We start from the raw sequence: 19,906 nt of genomic DNA on the forward strand, positions 1-19,906 counted from the left end.
ACCTTCAAAGACTGTGACTCACTGCCTAGCATTTTATGGCCTAATAATCTCATACTGATTGCAGTTGCCTATATAACATGCTGTTTTATGGCTCTGCAAGTCTTTGCTATCCTTCTGGATGGAACATCTTGATCCCCACCGCTCCCACACTCACTAATTTTTATCTAGTCAGTTCCTACTAATCTAGTCACTTTAGGCCTCCATGCTTACCCTGGCTGTACCTTTACTATTGCATAGGCACAATGTTCACTTATTCACTCCATGAATCATTACTGCACTCTGCCACCCCCACCAAGTGTCATACACTGTGCTAGGAGCTGGGGATGTGATGGTGAGCCAAAGACGAACACAGGAGCACTTTCCTGGTCTCTGCAGTCTTGTAGAGGTGGCAGATATTAGCCAGGTAATTATACACATGAAGGGATCATTACAGACTGTGGTTCGTGTTAGGAAGAAAAGGAATGGTTTCTTTGAAAACATTAACAAAGACACCTGACCTCCCTTCTCTGCTGTAGAGTGTGAGCTCCTCAAAGGCAAGAGCCTGGCCAGTGCTTTGCATCCCCAGCACCTAGCACAGTGTTTCTGGACCAAGGCAGATGCCCTGTTACTAGAATTGAGTCCTAGGGGCAAATCAGAGCTGGGCCAGCAGCGGGCGGTATTCGATGCAGAATGCCTAGGTATTTGATGCAGACAGCCTAGCTTCTTCACATCTGCCTTCACTTGAACACAGCTGTCTCTAAGTCTGGCACAGAGATGAAAATCTATGCCAGGAAGGAGGGACAAGAAGGCAGACAGCTGGGCAGAGGTTGATGATCACAGCGCTAAGGAGGTGACCTGATGTAATAAAACGGGCATGAAGCTTGGCATCAGACTGGCCGTCAGCCTCAGTGCTGAATTTCACCATGATTAAACATTAGACAAGTTGCTTAATCCCCCTGAACCTCAGTTTTCTCAGCTCTAACGGGAAAATGGTAGAACTGAGGGTAAGAATGTATTAATCTGTATCAATTTTGCCTGCTAAGACCCTAAGGTAAGTTGAAGGAGATGGCTACAGAATGGTGTTTGGTGCATTTTCACAAAAGGGGGCGATCTGGTGCTAATTTCTTTTACTGACAGTTCATTTTCCAAGGCAACAGCCTAACAAATCATGGGGCCAATTAGTGTAAGAGAAACAATTGATCCTTATACTCAGAGAGCTCAGCCCACCACCTCAGTGGCTTGGTGGTGTATTTGGGGACTGCTGCACAGCACTAAATGGGAAATAATTGGATGGATGCAGCTATAAATTGCATGGCGCTGCACTACACTCTGTGCTTCTGATTTAAGTAGCAAGTTCTGTCAGTAATAAAAAAGGAAAAAGCTTTGTTATTCTGCATTGAAAAGCAGAGCAGAGCTGGAAGGGATCATTCCTGCCCCTTCATTTTACAGATTGGAAAATTAAGGCTCACTGAGGGAGCAGAAATGAGACAAAATACGTAGAATTTAGTTTCATGTTGGTTTCCTTTAACCCTTGTCTCATCAAATGAACAGTTTATCTTTGCAAACTCCTTAAACAAAGGGAACTGAAGATAGAAATAAGAAGATGGCTGTATTTAGTTTCCAAGGGCTGTTTCTCCAAAGTACCACAAACTGGGCAACTGAAACAACAGGAATGTTTCGTTGTACAGTTTTAGAGCCTGGACATCCCAGATCAAGGTGTCTGCAGGGGTTGTTCTTTCTGAGGGCTGTGCAGAAGACTAGTCCATGCCTGTTCCCTAGTTTCTGGTTTGCTGGGCAGCCTTTGGCATTTCTTCTGGACATATCACCATGATCTCTGCCATCATCTGTATATGACCTTCTCTCCACACACATGTCTGTGCCCAGATTTCCTTCTTTTATAAGGACACCATTCATATTGGATCAGTGGGCCGCCCTGTATGATCTCATCTTAAATAAATACTTCTATAATGACCCTGTTTTTAAATAAGGTCACTTTCTGAAGTACTGGATTTTAGGACTTCAATATATGAATGGGGGTTGGGGGCATAATTCAACACTTAACAATGACAAACAATTTGGATAGCAGAATATTTGAGCTGGAGAGCAACTTCCATTTACTTAACAACCTCTGTGCCAGGCAGAACACTAGGAACTTTACCAGCATAATCACATTTAATTTGTACTCCCATTGAATGAACTTACAGATGAGGATACTAAGGTTCAGAGAAGCTAGGTGATTTGTCCAAGTTAACAAAAGTAGCACACATCACATGTGGGTTTCAGATGCTGACCTGTGTGTACTGCAAATCATGTCTTACCTCAGCACCCTCAGAAGTCATTGTTTGTCACGACCACCACCTGCTATCCACTCATTTTATAAATGAAGACACCAGAAGTTGGAATCCCAGTCTTCTCACTCCTAATGCAGCATCCTTTCCACTGGCTGCGTTTTAGTCAATTCACTTTTTTGTAAGTTTCTGCCTAGCATGCAAGACGTCATTGTGACCAAGGCAGAGGTTAATTTCAGACTGGGTGCAATACAAAAAGTCATTTTCTATTAAATATAATGACCTCGTTTCTGCAGTGACTTGTGGCAAAACATGCTGTTTCATTTCCATTCAAGCGCACTCATTTACCTACTTTCTATAATAATTTTACACCATGAGCTAAAATGTTAAAATCATTGGTTACATTACTAAACACCTACAATGGTTATTAGGATTCTTCATGCAGAAAGAAACAGAAATAAAAATAAGAATTTTAGAAGAATGAAACTATAGGCCATTAAAGTACATTTGAAACTGTATTCAAGTACACAGAGGCTGCCTGGAGTCTGGAGCCAGCCATACCTGGCAGCAGTCCAGGGTCTGCCTTATGGGCTATGTGACCTGGGGCAAGTTACTTAACCCTTCTGTGTCTCAGGTACCTCCATAGTAAAGTAGGGAAAATAATAGGCAAGGTTGTTGGGTGAGTGGAAATGAGGATTATATATGTAGAGTACCTAGCACAATGCCTAGCATATAGCAGGAACTCTCTGCATAGCAATACCTCCCCTTTTTTAATATACTGAAAATAAAGTCTGAATTCTTATGCATGTTTGGAGAATCTTCCAAGTTTGGGAATCTGCACCCTGACCCACCCAACCCCTGGCCCGGAGAGTCAGGAGTACAAATTGTTTCCATACTTACTCAGCCTGAACTTTGAAAAATGTTGTTGGTGAAAATAGAAAGGTACCGGCTGATAAAAAGGAACAAGATGATGTCTTTTGCAGGGACATGGATGGAGCTGGAAGCCATTATCCTCAGCAAAGTAACACAGGAACAGAAAACCAAACACCGCATGTTTTCACTTGTAAGTGGGAGCTGAACAATTAGAACACATGGACACAGGGAGGGGAACAACACACACTGGAGCCTGTTGGGGGATCAGAGGGAGGGAGGGTATCAGGATAAATATAGCTATGCCTGTGGGCTTCATACCTAGGTGATAGGTTGATAAGTGAGCAAACCACCATGGTACACATTTACCTATGTAACAAACCTGCATGTCCTGCACATGTATCCCGGAACTTATAATTAAATTAAATTAAAAAATATGAATAACATAAAACAAAAAAAGAAAGATACTGGCTGACATGTATTGATGCAGGCCATGGGAATACAAGAAGGAACAAAGGAAACTGGCAACTCTAACATGAAGCACTTCTAAGCACATGTGTCTTCTTAAAGACTCCCTTATGTTTTGGACCAATGGCTGACTGAAGTGAAAGTGATAAAGGTCTTTTGTCTGCAACTGACTTTCAGTTAAGTCATTGAAGTGTTCAGTAGCTTGGTTTCTCCTGTTCTCAGAGAAAGGGAGAGGGAGTGGAGGGAGAGAAAGGAACATGCTAAGATTAAAATTTTTCTCCAACTTATCATGAAAATGCTCAAACAAAAAATGTAAAAGGATAATTCTAAAACTTAACCTTTTGCCGTATTTGCCTTCTCTGATTCTCTCACTAGATAGGTTAAAAGATCAATAGATAAATAGATAGCTGGATAATAAATAGTTACATTAGGTGTGCTCATAGCTACTGGGGTGTCATTGCTTCTAGGTCCTTTTGGCAAACAGCGCTAGGAATATGTATTTTCAATCAAGTTTGTATTGATATTTCCAATTCAAATTTAACATTACAGAGTTATTTCTTAAGTTTTTAAAATATTTGTGTCTCATTTTTCTTTCACTGAAAATCTTGTTTTTTTAATAGCAATGTATTTATGTTTGTGCTTTATCTTAATGTATAATCAAAGACATTTCATGATTATAATTCCAATATTAATTACTACTAACAATAAACCAGGCATACACTTGCATGTCAGTGAAACTTGCTCAAAGCCCAGATCAGCATCCTACTCCCTGGGCAGGTCACTTCTCTCTGAGCCTATTTCCTCCTGTCTGAGGTAGGAATAATGATGATTACCATATTGTTCAGAAATCTCTCAGTTGCAAGCGATGGAAAACTCAACCTCAAAAAAAGCGAGCAACAGAAGGAATTTATTTACATAACTAGAAAGAAATTACAGGGTTAAATGAAAATCTAACCTGAGAGAATCCAGGTTCTCAGATGACATCATAAACCTTGAAACTAACTTTTAGCTCTTTTCTTTTTCTGATGACTTGATTTCCAAGTGTTTCTTTTTCTCATCACCCTTTAGCCACTGCAAGACCATTCATCCTGTGAGCTCCAAGGAAGTCCTCATCTGAGGAAACTACTCTTGGTGCTTGAACATTAAATTATGTAGTTATTAGATTGAGAACCTTAAACTCAGTTGCCTGGGAGAAAGACCCAAAGTGCGAAGAACCTACCATCTACCAGATGCTCTGCTAGACATGTTAAGTGATTTTCCTTACATCCCTATGAGAAAGGAATCATTCCCATTTTACAGATGAAGAAACTGAGCCTCAGTGAAATAAGGTGACTTGTTCATGGCCACAAAACGATGGAGGAATTCAAATCCTTCTATATATACTACATGCCTTCTGGAAATGGGGAAAGGACAGCACAATATACAAACTATATGTTTAGTAAAATAAGGAGTTCCCCACTTCCATATATGCACATGTAGTGCCAGCTTTAGAGAGCCAAGACTGCATCCTACTCATCTTACTGTCTCCAGAACCTAGTGTACCTTAGCACCTAAGGGCTTTTGGGGAATGACTGTGAGTTGAATGAGACAGAACAGTTATTCTATTCCACTACTAACTGTGATTATACATAGCCACATCCTTGATCACGGGACATAGATTTCAGTTGAACCCCAGTGTTAGGAAACTAACACTGAAGCAAGTTTCCTTATTTAATGTGTACGTGTGTGTGTGTTTAACTTCTCTTTAGCAAAATATGCTTCGTTGTCACTTTGGTGATTGCTAATTGATAAAGCACACCTGGCTCCACTTTGCCTGTTAGACAAATTTAAGCCCAACTCACAGGTCCGGAATACCCTCAGCTGGTTAACTAGTGCATCTCCTTATTTTTATGCAAGGAATTCATGCACATCTTTCTAGACTGGTGTGTGTATAACGTGTGTTTAGAGAGCTGCTAAGAAGAAGCTGATTTTTTATAGCTGTTGTCTAGTTATAAAAATTTTAAAGAAATCAAAGAAATGTTGAGAACAAAAGAGGACATGAGTATTTACTGAATTCCACCTCCTCATTTTAATTGTTGACAAAACAAAGGCTTAGAGAGGAAAACGGATAGGGAGTCAGTGGAGTTTAGAGAGAGACCTGGACACAGAATCCTGCCGACAGACTCATTCATAATAATGTTTACTGACAAATTTATAGAGACAAAGGAGAACGGCAGTTGCCAGGGGCTGGGAGGAGTAGGGAATGGGGAGTTGTTTAATGGTAGCATGGGTTTGGGAAGACAAAAATTTTCTGGAGATGAATGGCAGTGATAGTTGCAGAACAATGTAGATGTGCTTAATGCCACATTACTGTATACTTAAAAATGGTTCAAATGGTAATGGTAAATTGTATGTTATGTATATTTTACTACAACAGTAAAAGCATAGAGGTACAAAACCCTTATCGTATGTCAGGCACTGTACTTGATGCTTAGGCTAAGATGATAAGAAAAGAAAATGTTGCTGCTGCCTGCCTGGAGTGGCCTCTAGCAGTGGAGACAGACACTGATCAATTCATCCCCATACATAATGGCAACCTGAGGGGTCTCTCCCACTCCCAGTGGAAAAGTCTACGAAGTAGAGAGGACTTGCGTCATGGGAACCTGGTCTCTGCTGGAAGGTCAGGGAAACTTGCAAAGAGAAGAGACATCTCTGCTGAGATCTAAATGGGGGAAAGGAGTTGAGCTTTCTAGGTAACTGGAACAGCATATGCAAAAACCTGAGCGTGGTGCATTTGAGAGACTGTAAAACACCAAGGTGGTGGGGAACAAAGGGGCATGTAGTGAGTCAGCATGGGGAAGCAGCCAGATCATACAAGGGGCTTTGCAGGCCCTGGCAAGTATTTTGGTCTTTATTCTAAGAGTGATGGGTAGCTTTTGCTGTGTTTTAAGTACTAGAAAGATGTATCAGATTTGCCAGGTTTTCTTAATCTCTTCATCCTGTGGCGTGACTGTCAGAGGAGAGGCCAGCATAAGTGGATGAGGAAGGACTGAGCATACTGCAGTAATCCGGACAGGAAATGATAGCTGTGTGACCTGGCATCTGCTGGTAGAGATGGAGAGGAGTAGGCAAAGTGAAAGTTATTTGGAAGGTGATATTGACAAGATGGACTTGGTTATGGGGGATAAGAATGAGGGAGACTAAATGGGCTCAAGGAGGGTTAGGTGATGGTGCGTGCATTAAATTTGAATACGAAAGAAAAAACCATCTTATGTTTTTCTTTATTAAATGGCATCTGGATTGTAGCAAAAATTAGCATAAATAAGAAGAAAATTACTAGTAATTCCACCACTCAAGAGAGAACTCTTGTTATGTACACATATATGGATGTGTGTACATTTTTTCAAAAACAGGATCATATTGAACATACTATTTTGTAATATGCTTTTTTCACTCAACAGAATGCTGTGATTGTATTGTCACAGCAAAAAAAATACATAGTTTCACAAGATAATTTTTTCAGTACTATGTACTATTTCATCTTATAGCAAATGCATTTTCTTCAGGCAGTCAGCTAATGCTCAACATTTTGGACATTTCTAACTTTTCACCATACTAACAGCACTGCAGGGAATATTTTGTACTCAAGTTTTTGCCCAGATACTTTGTTCTTTCTGGATAAATAAAGAAGAATCATAGACCCAGTGTATGCACATCTTTAAAACTCTGAAACATACTGCCAAGTAACCCTCCAGAAAAGTTGCACCAAATCACACTTCCACCAATAACAAAACACCTATAATGGCTGATAGGTACCAACCTTTATAAATGTGCCTTGCACTATTCTGGTCACTTTACATACATTAATTTACTCATCCTCATAACAGCACCATGAGAGAGATACTATTATCATCCTTATGTTACATGTTTCCTCACACTTTGGTCAATACTGGGTATTATCTTTTCTGTATTTTTCATTCTGGTGGGAAAACTGGTATCTCATTTCTATCTTATTTTGTATGAGTCAATTTAATATTTCCAACAGCATTTTGGGTTCCCATATCATTCTTTGTATTATACAAAAAGAGAAAAGAAGTCTCAGAAAGTTAAAGTCATGTGTGCAAAGCTACACATCTAGTAAATGGTAGAGCTTGTATTTGAATTGCATTTCTTCTGGCTCCAGAATCCATATCTTTCCTCCATTATTACACCACCTCTTCAGCAAGAGACTACATTATTTGGAAATCTGGTCTTGTCCTTGAGTAAAAACTTCTAGATTTCAGGATGCCAACCCAGGGAGCACTTCACTCTGACCCGCTCCATTGAGCGTTTGATGATGGGGTGCCTGGGGGCTGGTGCAGAGGTTGCCTCATTGGCACCACGATGCAGCAAGCGCATCCAAAAATATGTTAGAAAAGAGAAAGGCCTTTGTAATGAGCCTGGGCCTCCCTTTGTCTTGTGAGCTTTTAACTACTGTAATTGCTTGTAGTATGAAGTACTGTTTTTTCATGTATCTATTTTTATTCTGTGTCTCTCTGCTTTTCTGTTTTTTTGTTTTGTTGTTAACTCACTTGATTCCTGTTGGGTATTTTTCCTGTGAATAGTATTGCCTTGGGAAAGCATACACTCTTACACACACACACACACACACACACACACACTCTCTCTAATAATATGAAGGCTAAAATAGGGTAGAATTTATTCTTAAAAAAAAAAAACTAATGGTAAAATCTTCAGCAGATGACTTTCTAATCCATACTGTATTTAATTGGCTGTATTGAACCATACTACAAATTAAGTCTTCTCTGTAATTTATTCTGTCAGACAGTAACCCTCCAAACAATTTGATACTTCATTTAAACATTGGTAAATGGCTCATGGAAATACAAAGAAAAAAAGATTTAATGATGATCAGATAAGAAATTCTCTGTTCACAGAATGAATCCTATGTGAAATGTTATGAATTAACCTGAGTCATTTATTTATTGAACATGTATTGAACATCCAGCATATGTAGGGCCTATCTTAAGGTGACTTGGTCTTTCTTTCTTTTCTTCCTCCCCATTCATTCCTTTCACCCTGTACTTCCTTTCTTTCTTCCTCCCTGCCTGCCTTCTGTAGCACTTACTGTTCAGAAGGTGCAGTATTAGGAGAGGGGGTAAGATTAAGAAGAACCAGATGTGGATCTGTCTCTGAAGGGCCTAACATTCCTGAAGGAGAGAGAGAAAACATGTGCATAGATGTTCCCAACAAGGTCCTGTTCTCAGAACCTAGCTGCCTTCACACATTCAGTTCTGTCTAAAATGCCCATTCTTCCTTATTTTCTGGAGATTTCCCATCTATCCTTGGAGCCTCAATTCAAGGTCACCCCCTTTATGGAGCCTTCTCTGATGCCCTTCCCCCATTCCTGCCCCAAGCCTATGTGACACACTGGGTACACTTTTAATATACAGCTTGTTGTATTATATTGTGATTGCTAGTTTCTTTGCCTACCTGTTTTATGAGATTGTGAACTCCTTGAAGAAGGAACTGTGTTTTATTCATCTGTGCAGCCATAGCACATAGCAGGAAACCAGCAACATAATAGGCACTCAATAAATACACATGCTGTGAGTAACTGGATGAATGGATAAACGTGAAAGAAGTACAAAGCATCCTGCGTAGGACAAATATCATGCAGTGAGATCTAGGGATTGGAATTATTACTCAGGGAAATGGGATATCAGGGTAGGTTCCTGGGATGGGCAACATTGTCAGAGCTCTGCCTTCAGTCATAGGTACACTATAGGTCTGTGAGCTGATGAAGCGCAGGCCAGGGCATCTGCAGAGAAAACCATGTGAGCAATAGCACAGAGGTGGGAAAGTACAAAATTCAAAGAGAGAGTAAAGAGCTCCTCCAATTATTTGCAGCACAGGTTACCTGAAGCTCATGCATAGGAAGGTCAGAATGGATTGAGGACATTGATACCTGGATTGTCCTTGGAATTCTTTAGTGATGACTTTTATCCATGATGCGAAAAAGACTTCAGGATGGGAGGGATACTTGAAGCCCTCGCAGAGAGCTAGGGTGTTCCTGAAGGCTCTACTTTTAAAACAAATACCTGCTTTGCTTTTGGCAGTAGTTTAATATCTAGACTACGTTTTCCCAAGACAGTAACTGTTTTCAAAAGGAAATTTGGAAGAGGGGCAACCAACATCTGCCTTTTTTTCACCCTCTGCCTCCCACTCTGGCCGGTATTCTCTGGTTGTTCTCCCAGCCACCTCTGGAACTGCCTGCAAGGCCCCAGGAACTGACCACAGAAGCACTCCTGGGATGGAGCAGTTGTTATGCCCTAGTGGGAGGTGACAACATGCTAGCAGCCCTCACTCTCGGTGCCTCCTCGGCCTCGGTGTCTACTCAGACCATGCTTGAGAAGCCCTTCAGCCCAGGGCTGCACTGTGGGAGCCCCTCTCTGGGCTGGCCGACGCCGGAGCTGGCTGCCTCTGCTTGTGGAGAGGTGTGGAGGGAGAGGCGCTGGCCAGAACCGGGGCAGTAAGGGGCTTAACACCTGGGCCAGCAGCTGTGAAGGGTGCGCTGGGTCCCCCAGCACTGCCAGCCCAACTGTGCTGCACTCGCATTCCTGCTGGGCCTCAGCCACCTCCCCACGGGGCAGGGTTAGGGACCTGCAGCCGCCATGCCCCAGCGCCCCGGCCCCAGTGGGCTTCCACGAAGCTGGAGCCTCCCCAACCAGTGCTGTCCCCTGCTCTGCAGTGCCGGGTCCCATGGACCACCCAAGGGTTGAGGAGTGGGAGCGCTGCGCCCCTGCACAGGACTCACTAGGCAAAGCCAGCTGGGCTCCTGAGTAGGAGGGGGATTTGGAGAACTTTTATATCTAGCTAAAAAGATTGTAAATGCACCAATCAGCACTTTGTGTCTAGCTCAAGGTTTGTAAATAACCAATCAGCACCCTGTCAAAACGGACCAATCAGCTGCCTGCAAAATGCACCAATCAGCAGAATGTGGGTGGGGTCAGACAAGGGAATCAAAGCAGGCTGCCCCAGCCAGCAGTGGCAAGCAGCTGGGGTCCCCTTCCATGCTGTGGAAACTTTGTTCTTTTGCTCTTTGCAATAAATCTTGCTGCTGCTCACTTTTTGGGTCTGCACTGCCTTTATGAGCTGTAACACTGACCGCAAAGGTCTGCAGCTTCAGTCCTGAGGCCAGGGAGACTACGAATCAACCAGGAGAAATGAACAACTCTGGACGGGAGGAAGGAACAACTCCAGACACGCCGCCTTAAGAGTTGTAACACTCACCGTGAAAGTCTGTAGCTTCACTCCTGAAGCCAGCGAGCCCACGAACCCACCAGAAGGAAGAAACTCTGAACACATCCGAACATCAGAAGAAACAAACTCAGGACGCACCATCTTTAAGAACTGTAACACTGCGAGGGTCCGCAGCTTCATTCTTGAAGTCAGTGAGACAAGAACCCACCGATTCCGGACACACTAGGACCAAAGGCTGCACCTCACCTTTCTGCCTACAGATGCTCAACAGGTGCCAGAAACAGCCAATTCCTGAAAGTAAACTTCAGGGCTATGCTGTCTTGACCTTTTTCTTTGAGAGCAGGGTGGCCGGCCTTTACCCCAAGCCTTCTGATTTATGACCCTCCCTGACTTCGGATACCTGCCTGAATCCAGAACATTCTCTGTTCTCTCCCCTTACCCAGTTCTCTTCTTCCCTTGCCTTCCTCATCCCAGCTTATCAAGGGATCATCTTTTTGTTGTTGGTTGAGAGAGCCAAAAGTCTAAGGAAAGGAGACTTTCATTCTATGTAATCGGGTTTCCTTTTTTCAATGCTTTATTATCCTGAGTAGGAAAAACACCTGGGTTTGGTATTGGTCCTGGCATTTCAATCTCTGACCTTCAGTCCCTTCATGAATAAACTCAGGATTGATGTTTAAGGTTCCAACTGTCTTTGATTGTGCTGATAAAGTCTACTTGAAGACGTGGGGCAATTTTGAGGCTCAGTGAACAAGAATTTTCATGATACACTCTTAAGTTTCTAAAGCGAATGTGATAATGCAATCGTGGGATTAGCAGAATTCTAATGTATTTGTGTTTCTAAGTATCTGTGCTACGTCTGCATGGTTAAGGTTGGAGAGAAGGAAGACAGACTCATTTCCGAATGAATGAGACACGTTCAGAGCAATCCTTTTTAACATGTCATAAAATTAACTATGAGAGAGAATAACGTTACAAATATCTTTAAGCACTTCACGCTCGCACACACAGCTACACTCTGCAAGGCAGTATTAGGTATCATCAGGCATTAAAAATGTTTTGATTTTAAAACACTTAATGAGGATTCCCAGATAAATTAAAACATCTCCATCTGCTGTCTTGCCTGGTAGGTGATATTTTACCATTGCACAATCATCTCCAAATCTAATTCCACCAGGAAGACTTCTAATCGCAGCTTAATTTTAGAGCAATATTCTACTTGGCAATCAATAAGGCACTGTCATCAAACTTTGATTTAATAGGAAACGTGGATAACATTCTCCACATTATGCAGAGAGAGAGATACTTTTAGGAAAGGAAGAGAAGAACATCTTTGTCTCCCACTTTTCCCTGCTGCCTACCATTCTAGCGCACAAAAGCCTGTAAATCAATGCTCCCATGTTGCACGAATGTAAATCTCATCAATTTTACATCATTAACACCATGAAAAAGCTACCACTCTTTGAGCAATTTTCCTCTGCTAACTAAATATGTCCCCTTAATAAAACAAAAATTAATGGATCCTAATTATTTTGCTAGCAAATATGTCCTTCTCTGCCAACTTATTTGTGTCAAAACCCATTAGACTCACACATTAATTTTATTGCCACTGGAGGGACTAGGGTAACTGGGCAGTCATACCACCATTAAAGCATGATGTCCAGTGGGCAGTGGGCAGCGTGGGCAAGCATGAAGCCAAAGAGAGAGTTCTAAGAGTAGTCAGAAAGGTTAGTGAATAGTCAGACCCTGGAAACTTAAGGTAAGGTAGAAAATTCTACTGCAACAAATGATTTATGAGGTCAAATGCCTGGAAAGATTGCAACCGGCCAAGAGATGGACAGTTTAGATCAGTGGTCATCTAGGCGATGACCGTCGTGAAAGCCAGAGGCCCACTGTACCAGGAGGCTGGTTTTGTAGTGGGGGTCCTAATGGCCTAAAAGGATTTGGGAAGATGGAATAAGAGCTTAGAGAGTATCTACTCCAGTGGTTCCCAATGTTTTTGTAACTAACTTCTCCTGTGTTAACATTTCTCTCTCCCTCCATGGACTCAGTAATGGGGAAGATTCTGTCTACCAAAAAAACTGCATTTGTAATCATCTATTTTCCTATTTGGACTACTTAAACCATAACTAATTGCCAGTAAGAGAATATACTCAAATATGAGCTAAGGAATATTAGCAACACTTAGCTGATATAATTCCAAATAAATGGCTGGGTGCAGTGGCTTGCACCTGTAATATTAGTACTTTGGGAGGCCAAGGCAAGTGGATCGCTTGAGCCCAGGAGTCTGAGACCAGCCTGGACAACATGGCAAAACCCCATCTCTACAAAAAAAAATGAGCTGACTGTGGTGGCATATACCTGTAGTCCCAGCCACCCAGGAGACTGAGGCGACAGGATCACTTGAACTCGGGAGGTGAAGGTTGCAGTGAGCCAGGATTGCACTATTGCACTCCAGGTTGGGTGACAGAGTGAGACCCTGTCTCCAAAAAAAGAAATTCCAAATAAACTTGGCATTTTCATTTCCAGCACATAGAAATGTATAGACTTATTAGGAGTAATTAAAGATTTCTGTTTAGCTTTTGAGATTTTGAAAATTGCATGGGGCCTCTTTTTATTACATTGAATGACCCCTAAGGATCTAGGGCTTTGGGTTATGAGCCATTGATCTGGTACATACCTCCCATTTACTAGAGGGTTAAACTTGAGGTACACAGGGATACACTGGGTACCTTGTGTTTACACAGTAGCTAGAATTCAAGCCTCCTAATACCCAGTGTAATGAAAAGGCTCTTTATAAGGACTTTAAACATACCATAAGCACCCAGATGAATATACAAGCCTTTACAGAGTACTGTTGAATGAGGATTGTTTTAAGTAGGTTTAATATAGGAAAATAACCATAAAGATCACCATTACCCTATAGGATGGTGAACATTTTTTGTTGAGGCTCAGATAATGAAGGCACAAAGGTCAACTATAAAAGATTTTCAAATGACTAATTATCTATCTCAGTTTACTTTCGTTCAACAACTATAATCCAGGCATAGTGCAAGGTGCTAGGATGACAGGGATAACGAAGACAGAACCAGGTGGGAAAGACAGACAAGGCCTCATGCAAATATATCAGAGAAGGAAGACCTGTGAGAGTAAGGAAGTCCAGGGACCAACATTGGAGAAATTCATCAGTTCAGTGTCATTAGAAAGTAAAGTTCTACAGAAACACAAATGAGAGTGGAATTATTTCTCCAGGGAGAGAGAAGGCAAGCCTTGTTCAGAGGAAGTTTCACACAGGTGGTACTATTTCATATGGCCATTGAAAGAAAAATAGGAGCCGGGTGCGGTGGCTCAAGCCTGTAATCCCAGCCCTTTGGGAGGCTGAGACGGGCGGATCACGAGGTCAGGAGATCGAGACCATCCTGGCGAACACGGTGAAACCCCGTCTCTACTAAAAAATACAAAAAACTAGCCGGGCGAGGTGGCGGGTGCCTGTAGTCCCAGCTACTCGGGAGGCTGAGGCAGGAGAATGGCATAAACCCAGGAGGTGGAGCTTGCAGTGAGCTGAGATCCGGCCACTGCACTCCAGCCTGGGCGACGGAGCGAGACTCCATCTCAAAAAAAAAAAAAAAAAAAAAGAAAGAGAAATAGGATTTGGACAAGTGAATAAAAAGAGTTGATGTTGCAGACAGAGAGACCTAGCAACGAAAAGCCTCAGAGAGATGCATAGCCCCACCTCTACCCCCAGTGGTGACTTTGGACAAAACAGAGAAAGGCATTTATTCCTCAACACACTCTATCACCATCTGCTGGAAGAGTGTTGTCACCATGCACATCTATAGTTCTGAGTGTTAACAATACTCCCTGGAGTTGTACAGTGTCCATCCTCCACCACAGCACACAGAGTCCCTGAGAATTTAAGTAAATTAAATATCAATCCAAAAGTTGGACTGGGATGTGTCATGAAAAAAAGATCAAATAGAAGCCTACCCATTGAACTAAACTGGCTGGCTCTAGCAAGCTGAATAAAGCCACCATTGCAGATGCTTATTCAGCATATGAACAATCCTGTGTTTCTCTCTGGTCACAGCATTAAGACCGTAGAGGGAAGCCTCCATTTCTCAAGGGCAGGCGTAGCTCTTTTTCTTTCCATCTGGACTAAACAGCTTTTCCAAAGCCCTTCGGGCCTGTTCACACATAGCTGAAACACATTTCTTATTGATCAACAGCTCAAAGGGAAAGTCCCCTGAAATATGTTCTTCATTTTTTTCTCTGATAGGCTCTTCAGCATCATCATGCTGTTCATGAAATATCCTACATTGCAAAGGACATTACAGATCACCGGGCCTTTGGATATGTTTGTGGGAAGGAAGGGAATCACAGATTTGTGGCCATAAAAACAGCCCAGGCGGTGAGTATCCCTATCCAAGAAGGGAGCCTTTCCTTGGAACTCTGGGAGGACAGTCCTGTGACTCCGTTGGTCTTTGAGGGCGCATTCTGAGATATGACCAAGCAATGCGTTTCCACTGAAGTTGATGCTCACATTCCCATCTAGAAAAGATAAACAGCCTTGAAGCAAGGAAACATGCTCATACCCATCCAGTTTATTCTTTTTCTTTTTTCTTTTCTTTTTTTTTTTTTTACTAATGGGTATTTCCTAATGACTAATTATTTTCCTTTCTGATTAAACTGGATGGAGGCACCGTGTACAAATAAGTTGCCTTGTGTTCATAGCCTCATTTAAAAAGAAAATAAGAGAAAACAAATAGCTGTTTTGCATAAAGCCTACTCTAATTTTATTGTATTCTAAATCACTAATAAATAAAAGCAATGCCTTTTATGCTTATGATTATTATGAATTTGCAAATATAATTAGTTCAAGAAATGAACTTTAGCCTAGATGCAATTTGCTAAACCAGTATAAACAAGGTAGAATTAATTAAGAATGGAATGCTTTCAGATTAATAGAAAAAGGAAGGGCTGCGGGTTGTCGCCGCAAAAACAAAAATTTGTTGCTGCATCTCAGTACCATTCCCTTATGATGTGCCTTGCCACCTTTCACTCCAGGCTGAACCTGTTATTCTGGACTTGAGAGATCTCTTTCAACTCATTTATGAATTGAAGCAAAGAGAAGAATTAGAAAAAAAGGCACAAAAGGATAAGCAGTGTGAACAAGCTGTGTACCAGGTATACCTGTGAATTTATCCTTGCACTGCAGATCGGGGCTTCAAATAAACACATGTAAAAACTGACAGTCGGGCCTTCTCTTCCTGCTGCCAAGTAGAAATAAACGAAGATGAAAGATTCCTGTGTAAATTACAGGACCCAAAGCAAGCCATTGGAAATTATCCCTTATTCTCTTAAACTCTAGACATGTTAGATGAAGTGAAATCTCAAATCCAGAGAAAGATTTCAGGGGTGGAGGACCCAAGAAACACAATTGCTTTTGCTATCGTTAACAGTGGGGTGGAGGTGGGGGTGGCTCTAAGGGTTTTGACTTTTTCCGTTTTTTCTGCCTTGATGACCCACCAGCCTCTTCTGCCCAGAGCTGGTTTCTTTACTCTCCTGTAATTTCTGAATGCAGTCTCACATCTCTTTCTTTACGTCCTCTGCTTTTCACCTTCCCTCTCCTTATTCTGCAATAGACAATATTGGAAGAGGATGTTGAAGATCCTGTGTACCAGGTAATTTCTGAAACTAGTTGGGGTTTTAGATTCAAGAGTGACTAGACCTGTGCCAGAGCCATTTTGTCAGAAACCTGAAGAATCCACTGACTGCAAAACCTGGAGAGAGACCAAGATTATTTCTGAGGGTGAGGGCTGCCAGCCCCTCCAGGAGCAAATTTCCATAAAAACTAACAGAAGTTTGGCCGGCATCGGTATCTTGGGATTTGGAGATCCGCTTCTCCCTTCTTGCCTCTGCCTCGGCCCCCTTCACAGTCTGTAAAAGTTTGATCCCAGAGCTGAATGTTTTCAAGAGTCTCTTGAATATTCTGAGTTCATTAGAGAGAATATGAATAATGAGGTGGCTTCTCTGAGTTAAGAACCAGAGGTGGGGGCTGACATTTTGGTAACATTTCAGCACAGACCCAAAGGATAGTTTCTAAGCTTTAGAAAGGCTATGAGGAGGGCTCTCTGACCCCCGATGGGACAAGCTGACTCTCCGATTACCTGGCTCATGCCGTAAGAGCTGTTGGGAGGAAGGAAAGAGTGACCTTAAAGACACTTCTGCCCCTAGCTTTCTCTGGACTCTCTTCACGATCTGCAGCTCAGTGGTGGGTAGAGAAGTGATCTCTCTTGGGGTCAAGTATATGGTCTGTTCAAACAGAGATGCAGAAAAAAAGGGAAAAGACAGCCTCTCCCTCCCCTGTGCTTATTCTCAAGGAGAAAGAGAAGCCAAAAAAAAAAAAAAAAAAAAAAAAGACTTTTTGAACACAAAGGAAAATCTTGAACTTACAGTTCTAACTGGGATGCATAGGTGTTCTTTGTGTGTGTGTGTGTGTGTGTGTGTGTCACATACGTATTTTATATAAATGCTTATTTTCACACAAAAACCTGGTACTGCTACAATGAAAGTAACATAATATAGATAACTTGAAGTGGAAAAAGTATCTAGTGTATATGGCAAACAAAAGCCACAGATGCACATAGTGACATGCTCTTGCTTGAGAATACCCGAGGATTTGTATATAATATGAACTTCACCCTCTGGCTCACTGGCTTGCACAGAATGAAGAATAATAGCCTTTTTGAAATGTCTCAGTCCTGTAGAGTCTAAAACATGCACGTGGAAACATCGATTTAACGTATGTTAAAGTGAGAATGTAAAATAAGGTGATATTTATGGGATAAAGGAGTTTGGGGCTTCCGAGCTCTTCAGAGTTTGTTTAGGATTTTGAGCCTTAGGGAAAAAAGGGCGCCCCTCAACTGTAACCCATACTTTACAAAGTATGGGATCCCAGGCATTCCAATGATATAGCATTCATACTCATCACTACCAACGTATTCAGATATTACTGAGACAAATTGCCATTGAATGAAGAGGTTATATCTCCAGAAAGATCTGCAGAGGCTCAATGCAATCACTGCTGAAATACTGACCAGCAGACCTGTGCAGTTTTCCTTAGGAAAGGCAGGAATTGTACAAGGTACATTTTGTTTCAACAATTCAGTTGTGTCTTTAAGGTGTTTTCTCTTATGCCTGCTTCTTAAATGCTCACTGTGATGTGTATCTTAATTTCCAAATGCTTGTTTTTCCTTTCTTCTTTTTCACCTCTGACCTTTCCTTTCTGGCTGCTCCTGTAATAGTACATTGTGTTTGAGGCTGGACACGAGCCAATCCGTGATCCCGAAACGGAAGAAAACATTTATCAGGTATAAAATTGCTTACCTCTCTTCCCATTGCACCACTACTAGTAAATGCATAAATACACTGATAGTCTAAAGAACCAAGGGTTCTGTTGGTCATTCCTGGCTTGTTAAAATATCTTTGAGAGAATTGGCTTTTAGTTCCCCATAATTTTCCAGTAGTTTTCATGCCTTGTTGTTGATGTTTAATAGCCAGTTAGGTACAGTGTTTTACTTTTGAATATGTCTTAACTATTTTAAGTAGAAGCAAAAATAAAATGTTCCATTTTACCAAGGTAATACACTGGAGAGCTGGTGTCCATTATACAGTTAGGATCCTTTATTTCTCAAAAAATTTTGCTCAACAAATTTCTTAAGAAGCCAACTCCACTGCTGAAAATAAAGCACAAATTTAATTTCAAATGCTATGTGAAAACAACATTGAGAATATTAACTGAATGAAAGTACAGCTAAAGGCTTTACCCTTGTTTTTAATTGTGCAAAGAAAACTAAACGTTTTAAACTCATTTAGTTCTCACGAAGATATTATAAACTAGATATTTTGGTTCTGTTTTTATAGGGTGAGACTCAGAGAAGCCGAGTAGCTTTCTCGGGGTTGTACAACTATTTAGAGCCAAGATTCAAACCCAGGCATGAGTGTGAAGGCGAAGCTCTGGCTCCTTCTGCCATGGTCTTCCACCAAAGTGTCTGTGTAATTGCAGCGTAGCAGCACATCAAATAGATATGATGACCTGCAGCTTTTCACTCATTAGTATTGTAGTCCCAATTTGAAATAGAAACATTATAGGAGAGGAAAAGATTTTAATGTATTTAATAAGTGATTTTAATTTTGTTAGTTGTGTGCTCTATTCTGCCTTGGGTTTGTATTACTTATATAATAAAAGTAAAACATTTTCAATTTCTATCAAATGCATAGAATTCTAAATGACTAAAATATAATGTTAGTTCTACCAAAAACTTAGTTTAAAGTTGTCAGCCTTGTTGAGTAATAATCTGAATATTTCTCTCCACTGCATCTATGTGGATTCCATTCAAATGTGAGGTTGTGCTTTGAGGTTTTGTTGAAAGTCGTGGCTTACCAAGTATCTTTAATAAGAAAAGTTGCATTTGTCCTGAGTGTCAGATTTAAAAGTATATACAACCTTACAGTATCTGAATATGAGGAGGAAAAATCCATTAACCAATCATCCTGGGAAGAGAGGGCCCCTTTTAAATAAAAGGAAGCTTTGCAGTATTAGAGGTTTCTGAATCCAGACTTAACTATAGTTGGCAGGGCTCCCGTTGAGCCCTGTGGGACTGCAGTCAGGGCCCAGTGGGGAGGGAGACATCCTAGTGTATTGGAAAGACCTGCTTTAGCTGGTGGAGAGCTGGGTTGTAGTCCAGGCTCTCTTGCCAGCTACCTTTGGCTGAGTGGTAGTGGGCACTTCTCAGAGTTAGTTTTTCCCTTTATAAAACAGACGAACAGTTTTTCCCTAACTCACAAGCTCATGTGTAGAATGGAAAGAAGAGGTGTCATCATGGGTCACAGAAAGTGGAGTCTGGCTGTGTGGGTTCGGTATTTTAGTACAAGTACCAACTCAGCCATTAATTTAATTGTCAAGTATTTTTTTTTTCCTCTGGGCTTCAGTTTACTCATCTGTAAAATGAGCAAGTAAAATACAGGGCTCTCTCAGGCAAGGCCCTTTTCAGTTTTTTGCA

The 19,906-nt window shown here is 41.5% G+C and overlaps 1 protein-coding gene across 9 annotated transcripts in view; it reads left to right on the forward strand.

Moving 5' to 3' along the window:
* Nucleotides 1–19,906, forward strand: part of DAB1 (DAB adaptor protein 1) — a 1,195,266-nt gene that overhangs the window by 1,103,632 nt on the left and 71,728 nt on the right. For 6 of the 9 annotated variants that reach the window (XM_023187666.3, XM_023187675.2, XM_026454157.1 and 3 more), the window contains 4 exons: nucleotides 15,121–15,252; nucleotides 15,909–16,028; nucleotides 16,487–16,525; nucleotides 18,149–18,214. The exons of 1 other annotated variant lie outside the window; for it this stretch is intronic. In XM_023187666.3, the coding sequence (XP_023043434.2) occupies nucleotides 15,121–15,252; nucleotides 15,909–16,028; nucleotides 16,487–16,525; nucleotides 18,149–18,214 (357 nt within the window). The remainder of the gene's footprint in view (nucleotides 1–15,120; nucleotides 15,253–15,908; nucleotides 16,029–16,486; nucleotides 16,526–18,148; nucleotides 18,215–19,906) is intronic. 2 more of the 9 variants (XM_023187703.2, XM_023187691.2) reach the window with 1 other exon arrangement.

This window comes from Piliocolobus tephrosceles, chromosome 1 (assembly GCF_002776525.5).
Source record: "Piliocolobus tephrosceles isolate RC106 chromosome 1, ASM277652v3, whole genome shotgun sequence".
Lineage (NCBI taxonomy): Eukaryota > Metazoa > Chordata > Mammalia > Primates > Cercopithecidae > Piliocolobus > Piliocolobus tephrosceles.